This window comes from Montipora foliosa, chromosome 12 (genome assembly GCF_036669935.1).
Source record: "Montipora foliosa isolate CH-2021 chromosome 12, ASM3666993v2, whole genome shotgun sequence".
In the NCBI taxonomy this organism is placed as follows: Eukaryota; Metazoa; Cnidaria; class Anthozoa; order Scleractinia; family Acroporidae; genus Montipora; species Montipora foliosa.
The window spans coordinates 37,100,023-37,110,022 of record NC_090880.1 but is presented as its reverse complement, the minus strand read 5'-3'; the positions used below and the strand labels follow the sequence as shown (position 1 = coordinate 37,110,022).

General features: G+C 41.5%; 1 protein-coding gene across 2 annotated transcripts in view; it reads right to left on the bottom strand.

Moving 5' to 3' along the window:
* Positions 1–10,000, bottom strand: part of LOC137979254 (mucin-like protein) — a 46,450-nt gene that overhangs the window by 1,393 nt on the left and 35,057 nt on the right. For both annotated transcript variants that reach the window (XM_068826472.1, XM_068826471.1), the window contains 6 exons: positions 9,453–9,575; positions 7,447–7,575; positions 5,865–5,980; positions 3,867–3,973; positions 1,586–2,005; positions 1–1,423 (listed from right to left, as the gene is read on the bottom strand). The exon at positions 1–1,423 is cut by the window's left edge and continues 1,393 nt beyond it. In XM_068826472.1, the coding sequence (XP_068682573.1) occupies positions 1,267–1,423; positions 1,586–2,005; positions 3,867–3,973; positions 5,865–5,980; positions 7,447–7,575; positions 9,453–9,575 (1,052 nt within the window). In that variant the 3' untranslated portion in view covers positions 1–1,266. The remainder of the gene's footprint in view (positions 1,424–1,585; positions 2,006–3,866; positions 3,974–5,864; positions 5,981–7,446; positions 7,576–9,452; positions 9,576–10,000) is intronic.

Sequence of the window (10,000 nt, the reverse complement as noted above, 5' to 3'; positions counted from 1 at the left end):
TGGGATTTGTGCAAGTAGAGAATAGTGTTTTCACGTGACGTCCGGCGGCCATGTTGGTGTCCCTACACAATGGAACGGAGGCCATGTTGGTGTACCCAATTGATTCTCCAGGAATTGAACTCTATTATCATGCAAACGTTTTCTTTCGTTTCGGTGGAAAAACAAGGTTACTGATCACGTGAGTAAAAACACTCTATAAACTATATCGATACGAACGTCATGTGAAGCTTAAATATGGTAATTTAACGTCGTTTGCCAAGTAGAGGAGGGCAAAAATCAATATACAAAATTTGTAAAACGCTTGCGTAGAACGTGCAGAACTTGTGTAATTGACATTGTTTTGTGTCCTTACAGATGGCCTCGCCATCGTCATTTCCTAACCTTCCTATCCGGTCACGTATCTAGCTGGACACTGAGCTAGATGAATAATTGTTAAAATGCAGAATTTCTTTTGTGGTCCTGTACAAAGCGATTTCACGTCATGAACGTATGGACAAATCCTTAAGTGTACCCATTGAATTAAATACTTCTGAGCACTAATTTCTTGTTGGACTGTTAAGTCTCTAATGTCCTATTGGACATTTTAAGTAATCGCGCTAATGCAAAAGATGATGAATATTCTTACGTTGAAGAATTGCTTACTTTGGTATACAGTGGTAGTATTTCAAGTGACAACGCTTTATGAATACTCTTTTTTTGTGAAAAGGTCTGAAAACAGCGCACATTCATCAATGGATCCGAGCACCGCCATGTCTAGTACTATTGACGACTCATATATGAACATCGAAAGTCCTAGAATCTGGAACTGTCTCCAGAGCCCTTCGTTTTTTCGAAGACCTTCCTGGCTAAGAGAAACGATGGGATCTGGGAACGAGAATGATCAGTCCGACGTGTAACCCAACAGATGAACTTAATCAATTTAGGTCAACTAAAATTACAATTTGGTTCGACTGGCTCTGATTGGGAAAATGTGCTTGCTTTCGTTATCTCCAGCTTCGCCTGAACTGAACTGTTAAACACAGTTCAACCTGTACTCTTATCAAGCTTACAATGCACTTGAGAAAGGTGAAACTCATTCTGAGCCTTGTGCTTCTCTGGCGCTCTTTGAAATTCCCGAATGCAATATGCGCTTTTTCCTGGATTTTACAGCTACTCTTGTTATCGAAAATTTCCATCATTTCTTCAATTCTTATTGCGCGAACAGCCGCTCCAACGGAGTTCATCGTTTTGTATTTGCATGAAAGTTTCATCTGTTTGCATTGTGCTCTATACCAGTGGCTGGTTAGGTGATGCTCCATGATATGCTCTCATTTCGTGGCTATCGTGTTGTCGGTGCACGCTAACGTCGCTTCCCGGAGAGTCCCTTCCGTTTCTTTTATTAGCACTTAAAACGTCGACTTTTCCTCGATTCTTTTTCTTGATACTGCGGCAAATGAGAAAAAAACATTAATTAAACACGTCTCATTTATTAAAGGTGTCTCGCCTTTAACACTAAAAGAAATCACTCCTTTTGGCTGGAATTGCTGTGCTACCTCATGAAGGCGAGATTTTGAAAGAGGATAAAAGACACTTCATGTATACTTACACACACACGACTATGATACCGATGATAACGATGACCAGTACTCCAACAACGACTCCGACGATAATCTTCCAATCGTCAGTCGTCTCTGGTCCAATTGTGGTTACAATGCTTGTCTGAGTCGTTGATGTTGATGCTGGGGAAGATTCGCTGGTGACATTGCTCGCTTGAGACGAGGGAGGAGAAGAGGTCGGTTCCAGTGCTTTCTTAATCTCTGCGATGGTGACCCCGAGCGCGGCCTCTAAGTCCGATTTAGATTTGTTCACGACCTGTAGCAAGGTGTCAACTGGGATGACCCCACCTCCAGGGATTGCTAAGGATGGCAATAGAATGTAAAACGCTACTCTCAAGGAGCTGCCGTCCTGTATTGGGAATCCCGGCAGTAGATGCACGTTGTCTGCAGTAAAAATATTCAAGGCCCGCCTGCAAAAAAAAGCCCGTCGTCAAGTCGAAGTTTTTCTAAAGTGAAAGATATCTGTTTCGAAGGAAGAAATGACATTAAGACTGCGTTAAAGCGTGACAAAAGCCGTATTCTCGTCATTTAATGACAAAACGTCATATAACGAGATTATTTGTAGTAATTGTTACGACTGGAAATTTTGGCTACGCAAACCAAGGGAGTACATTGACTATTTTTTCTTCTTGTAGGTTATGAATTAATTTATTCACAAATTCATGTTACCATAATTTATTTCCTCCAATGGCAAAGCTCCTCTACACCCTCATAAAAACCAACAACACCCCCAATTTCTCTATTCGCTCTGACAACTGGCTAACGATCGAAACATCAGCTTTCCAAATCTTCCCCGGTGGCAATTCGACCTTTATAAACTCGTTTGACAAAAACAAATTTTCATGTGATGTCAGTCGGTTAGGCACGGCCCTCTTCGATTAGGCCTGTCTCATTCGATCGATGTCTGTTTCAACTTTTCTCTAATCGGGCCTGTAGCTGTAGCTTTAAATACCCGTAAAACGGAGCATTGACGTAGGAAGAAGGGGTGGAGGGGGGAGGGGTTTAAAGGTGCGCACCGATTGCTACAAGTTTATCAGTAACTGAAGTTCACTGTCACGTGTTAACCTAGAAAAATTAAGACCTTTACCTTTTAACGGTTTCTGCAACTTATCTGGCAAAGTTTTTGGTTGTTGCAAGGCATGTTACATTGGGCAACTGATGATATTTCGTGCAACTTGTCTCACTATGGTGTTGCGAGAGAGACAAAATGCACGAAAAATTGTAAAATGCAACAGCGCCTCTAGCCTTGCATACGGAACCCGCGCCCGCAGTGCAGGTGGTAGTCAAAACTGTGCTATCCTGTCAATCATTTGCCCTTTCACCGGAAACAGTGCACTTCTGTGCGTAAACGCCGTTGTTGTCGATCTACCCTGTGGAAAGGACGCCATCAAAGTCCTTTTTTGCGGCGTTCACACAGAGAAATACATAATCAATACAGTTTTGACGACTTCTTACACTTAATTCGAAAATAACAGACTGAATTCGTCTCAAATTAGTAAGAAAAAAGCACAACAGCACAACAGCTGACGTTTGAATCGCCCCTCGCTGGCAACCCAGTTTTGGCGCCAAAGTTTGTTGACAAAAAAGTTGCCACAAAATCTTTTCAATGGTTTTCTGGTCCTTTAATTTCGAACAATTGACGTGACGTCGGATAGCACAGTTTTTCCCGCTCGTTGGATTCTGATTGGTCAATTTAAATTTCAGTAGCTCTCGCCGTATGCAAGGAGACTATCATGAAAGATTTGAACGTGTTCAAAACGAATGATAGTAAATGCTTGTGTATGAAAGCTGCTGGCAAACCACATCGAGATCTTCATTTAATTATGATGGACTGTCATCAATTAATATACATGTATAGATTTAGCCAAGCCTAATAGCGAAACTCCCGGGTTATATATTCTTACAATAAGTTAACCTGGCTTGAGCCTGCGATCCAATTGAAATTCAGTACCTAGTCAGCGGTCAACTAAAAAAAACAGCTAACCTTGATAAGCTCTAAACTTGAGCCCGCGATATTGTCACGTGATACTGGACATATTGGCATACATGGATGGGTGGACGGCGTACTATTATGGTTGTACGGTGACCAAAACAAAATTTTTTCGCACAGATAGGTGATCCCCGCGGAGCTCCACTATTATCATCGTAATTCGCTATTTGACCAGGCATGCAGGTTAAGAAGAGAAAATAGCCACAGCAACCACATTACAGGGAATCAACATTTAACAACTAAACAATCACAGCGGTAAAGCGCAAAGAAATTCGACATACCTTCTTCTTTTGGCACTGATTCCGCATCCTTCCCTGTTCCCGGCACAAAAATTGTCCATTCGTCGTGCCATCGTTGATCTAAGGTTCTCGTCCACTGTTGCGTTGTACTGTAAAGAATTAAACGTGATTAAACGTGCAATGATAGCATCTTTGCAGGGGAGATTGAATACAAGAAAAATAAACTATAGCTAGAAATACATTGTAAGGCCATCATCTGCCTTCACAAAAGACGTTATTGTGGCGTTTATTTTGGGGACCGAAAGAAAACGCGAGGTTGAAGCGAATTCACTTCCATCCTCTCGAGGGTGACTCGCGATCAGTGCCCACCTTGCGATAGGCATTGCTGAACTGAAATACGACAAAAAAGTAACACCTTTTGTGCAATCTGGCAGTGATCCACCTACAAATCCAGATCAGTGAGTCCCTGGGACTCACCAATCCATTAACGAGTGAGTCTCAACCCCATTCAATGAGTCCGTTATCGAATTTGATATTAATTTAACAGGCATAAGCCATTTGGTGCTCGTTTAGTGCAGCGTGCCTTTTCTCGTCATGCAATTATTCTTTTTGTGCTCTGTGGATACTTTGCAGTACATGTAGTTTTCCTTTTCATTGTACACCAGCCATGAAAAGACTTGAAGCCATGGATTGAAAAATTTATATGGCTCGATGAATCGGAAGCACTTTCATTTTTAGTAGGCTTATCTGTATTCATCGCGTTTGATGAATTTCGTACAACTTCGACGTTTGGTGAATCTTGGGCGCCTTCTGTGTTCGGTATGCATTTTGGGAAGTATCCGCGTTCGTTCATTGAAACAAAAACAAAAAAACTAAGCTTTTGTTGTCCCTCAAGGGAATTCTTTTTCTTTTTCGGAGCCATCTCACACTTATTCTTTGTAAAAGCAAACGATCCAGGACCATGTGCTACGAACATAAAAACGAGTCGCGGACATCTTATTTTTCCGAAGGTAACCGCTGTTCAATTAAGTGTGACATGTCAGGCATACCATGCTTTCGCTCGTTGTGTTAACCCGTCTTCCACCCAAGAGTATCAATCTTTTTCGTTGAATTGTGGAGAAAAAGCCGAGACAAACACCATAGCCCTGGGAGTGAAATATACGTTTGCGTCCAGATGGACGCACAAGGAAGTCATTTATGCGTCTTTTCCGACATTTTATACATCGGAGACGCGGGAAACGCATGTAGATGGATTACTGATCCGGCCATCGTTCATGACTGAAGATGGGACTGTAACTGTATTTTTGTTTAATGTGCCCATGCCATTCTAGCTGTCCACATTAAACGGAAGGATTTTTGAGAAAATTGCCCATGTGTTTAGATTTCGACCTGATTTAAAACCCAATTACGCGCGGACGGGATCCCGAAAATTCTGTTTTAGGGCTCATCTTTCGTACAGAAATCCTTACTTCGAAGGCCACAAGGTATCTCTTAGAGAGCGATAAGATCTCAGAAATGATGTTGTACAAAGGAGTAAAATGTTGCATGAGTTGTACGTTCGAACGTTCATGTTTTATGACCAGGGCCAACAAAACAGGATAAGATGTGTTCTTCCTGGTTTCAAAATTCCCACCTAAAATGTTTGCTGGGTTGAAAGCACTCCCTTTCATGCGAAAAAAGTCATACTGATAAGCTGTCCCCTCATTTTCTCTTGCTGATATCCATCGCTGTCTTGAGGATTGGATGAACGTTCCTGGTTATATATTCAACTGCGCTTACTTATGTGTTGTCCTACGAAGCCAGTTGCAAAAAAAAAGACGCTTCTACTTATAGAATCATAGATCTCTTTCATAATGGCGGCCAAATAAAATATTCTTTTGTTTTAATGCTAATAAGCCTTTCTAGCCTCGCGTCGACGAGCAAATTTCAAAAGAATATTAGGTCTAATTAACATAAATACAAAAGAATGTAAAGATGGTCGCCATTTATGAAAGTGGTCTATATCATGAATTAAGAATAGGTACCATTGTATCTTTATACCTGCTCTTCCGTGATTCCCACCAAGCGTAGCTCTACAGAATTGCTTCTTTCCTCTTCTGAAGCCGACTTCGGAGTTCTAACTGTTGGCGGAGGTGGCGTTTCATCTCTTCCAAGTGCTGTGTTATCAAAGTAATCGAAAAGATAGTCAAACAAACACGTTCCCAGGGTCTCTTCAACGACAATGGAGACCCTGGGAACCTGGTTGATAGTCAAATGGATTTTCTTAAAGGCAAAGTTTTAGAACTGAGCGAATTCCAGAAAAACTCCTTTGCAAGAGTTGGTGCAATTACAAGCGCACAGCGGGCACAAGTGGCCCTAGTTGTTCAAGGAATAGCTAACTTTATCCAGTGAATAAATCTCTACCCAAAGCATAAAATACATTCCACGTTAAAGAATGAGGTTGAAGGTTCCATACAAGTGTCTAAGTAGATCATAGTTAATGCGTGGGGATGGTTATGAAACTCGACAAGTTCCTTTGTTTCATGTTTTGTCCGTATCTTTGGCCGAATTGACCCTGCACAAAACACACCTTTTTTTCGAAAAGATAACCAATCAAATCCTTCGATTACATTATCCGCAACTAATTTGCAAACCTGTACTAAGCGAAAACAAAAGATTGTGCAGGGTCACGGTTAATTCAACATCGATTGCCACAACACATTGTTTTCGCTTTTGAAAGTTTTGAGGTTTCATAAGCAGTCTCTCGATTAACTGTGATAAGATATGCTTGGATTTTGCACTGATATTCACGTTTATAAGACCAAATTCTGAAAGCTGTCCACAGAATGAAGCTGACAGATAGTGACTTGTCCACTGCCCATGAAGTTCCCCCTTCCCTCCCCCCTTGAACTGGATCTTGAGCACTGTGACTGATGTTAATTAAAATTGTTTTATTTACAAGGGTGCGTTCGATACAAGATGGTAACCAATCTCATTTGCTACAGGTGCGAATCATGGGAAATGTGTTTTATTAACTGAATTTGCTCTTCGAAGGTTTGGAAACTCGCAAAGTTCTCTACCCGCCACTAATTTTTCGGTTTGATAAAAAAATGGGTAATCATACGATATATGTAAAGGCAATCGTATGTACGCGATTGCCTTTCTTGTTTTATGGGCACGAATGATGTTTTAAAAGTTCTCAAAATTGCACGAGCCGTAGGCGAATGAGAACTTTCAAAACATCACAAATGATCATAAATCACGAATTGCAAAAGCAAGTTCATACGATTTTTTTATTTATTACATACGTAACAAAATTTCTCCATCGCATTGTTTTTTTTAACCTCTTAATGCACGATATAGAGTGTTTTCACGTGACGTCACGGCGGCCATGTTGGTTTCCCCAACTAATCCTCCGGGAATTGAGCTCTATTATCATGCAAATGCTTTCTTTTGTTTTGGTGGAAAAACAAGTTTACCGATCACGTGAGTTAAAACACTCTATAATTTATGCATTCGTCATTGACCTATCAAAAACGCGATATTTTATTACGTATCTAATTAGCTGATAACCGCGATGTAGCGCACTACAACGTAAAAACGCAATATCCGAGGGTTTTGTTTTTCAATTTCTTGATTTTACCTTCACACGACCCATTTATGAAGAAGAGTCCGTCTTGACATTTGCAGGTCGAGCTTCCTGGCGTATTTTCACAAACGAGGAAACTTCCGGTACAGTTAAACAGTGAGGGATCCAGGCACTCATCAATGTCTTGAAAAACGGAAACAGAAAGTTTACTAAAGTCTCCGAACTCTTTCTGACTCGGAGCAAAAGATGTGAAAAAGCGGGCAAACTATTTCGACATATAGCGATATTTCTTGTTTACAAACATTCACGTCACTTTTCTCTTGATGTTCACATTTGCCAACCACGGAACAAAAGAAGTCATTGTTTCAACAGCCAATTAGGTTTTGGTTGGCATATTAGGCTGATTTAGCAACAGAACGGGAACGTCAGAAGCGACGTCGCGCGCAGCAAAACTACCAATGGGAATTTAGAATAGAGAAGAAAAGAGTGGAGTCTACTCTATTCTGAATTCTCATTGGTGTTTTTTCTGCGCGCGCGGTCGCCACTGACGTTCCCGTTCTGTTGCTAAATCAGCCTATTAAATAACAATGGGTGACGTCACGAGAAAGATCGCTATACGCAATAAAGCGTATGCACATAGCCTGTTTAAGGCGTTAAGGATGTTTTGAAAAGTTAAGGCCCGGGCATACAGCTTTAACATCTCCTTCAACATCCGTTCGATTTTGTTGAACATTGAACAGAGATGTTAAAACCGCTAAACCCCTCCCCTTTCAACCATGTTGAAACAAGTTGAATCGATATTGAATGAGTTTAAAAGCGTTTAAACTCTGCTTCAGCAACCATTCAATAGTTCTTTTGTTTTCGCGAATGCTAAACGAAGTTGAAGTCGCTTGCCCCCTGGGTGTGCGAGTGCATACTAATGGCCTCTCAATGACGTATCCATGTCCGTATCCATAGTAACAACCTCGGCTGCAGCCTGGGACTGAATTCAAGGTCTCTCGTGAGCTTTGTTGAATCAAATGTTGATGATGTGTTGAAACTGTTCGCCCACCCCAGGAGTCAACATCGTTTAACATCATTCGACAAAATCGAGCGGATGCCAGTTAAAGCAAAAGTCGAAGCCATTTGCCCCGGGCCTTTATCTTTTTTTATCAATATCTTCGCAACACGGAGCGGAGAAAATCGCCAGAATATTCGGCGGACGCGAGCGAGTGGGGCAAAACCACGGGAGCAACATCTTTCATTTCGCATCGTTTTCACCTTACCCTTCTGACGTCAGTATGATGTAAGCTTAGTCTGTGGTGTGGCATTTTATTCACGATTTGTCCGTATCTTTGAATAATGAAGATGACTACGTAAAGCCTCGTCCACACGTGGCAATCATTTTTATGTAAAAAATATATTTGCTCATGTGAATGGACAGCAAATTGACGTTTCTTTTTTGTTATAGACCCACGATTCGTCTGGGCCGAACTTATGCAAACACTTAGGCAAAGACAAGTTCAAGAGGAAATAAGCTTCTAGACGAACTACGTCATGAACAGTTCCTCAAGACACAGGTCACGTATTTTACGAGGGTAACACGTGACAGTGAACTAGAGTTACTGTTAAGCTTGTTGAAATCGGTGCACCTTTTACCCCCCCCCCCCCCCCCTCACACTCCTCCGCCCCTTCTTCCTCCGTCAATGCTCCGTTGTACGGGTATTCAAAGCTACAGCTACACGGATGAGAGCAAAGTCGAAGTTTACATGCAGACGTCGATCGAATGAGACTGGCGACCTTTAGCTCAGAAGACCGGGCACTAACCTACCGAGCTACGCCTGTCTCCGTGCGTCTTGAGCCCGTATTTACACTAGACGTATTTGCTCAAGTTCGTCCCAGACGGATAATACATCTGACCCCAGTTGTTCGAAGACTGGAGAGCGCTATCCACTAGATGACTAAGTTGGTTTTGCTAGTGTTTATCCGTTGAATATTGATTCATCCGGTGGATAGCGCTATCCACCTTTTGAACAACTGAGGCCAAGAGTAAATCAAAAGCAATTGTCATTCAGTGATACCTGAACAAGTGTAGCCATCCGCGTCCAGACTATACCCTGGGAAGCATGTACACTGGAATCCCGGCACTTTATTCTCGCAAGTATGAGTACACTTGATGCCAGAAAGCTTGCATTCATCAATATCTATAAAACATTAAGAAATTACTATTTCAAGTCTCGAACAAGAATGTTGTTACACCCTCTGTGATAAACACCAGTATCCACTTTCCCCTCTCCTCATCCTAATACCACGCACGTCCAGGAAACACGGTGATAAAGGGCAATAATTGTCCCGTTTACCCACTTCTCAAGAAGACTTAAATCATAACGATAATTCTTACACAATTCTCAACCAAACTCTGACAATGAGCCTATTCTTGGTTTGCACTCTCGTGATTAGACAGCCATGTTGGTGTACAATACAAAAGCAAAATGTATGCATAATGCATAAGAATAGAGCCTAATTCCAAAAAGAATAGACCAATTTCGATATATTAATATTCAGTCCTAAACACTCCCAAAAGACTTCGCTCCAGGCTCGAGGCTCTGGGCAAGAAATATAAGGATTT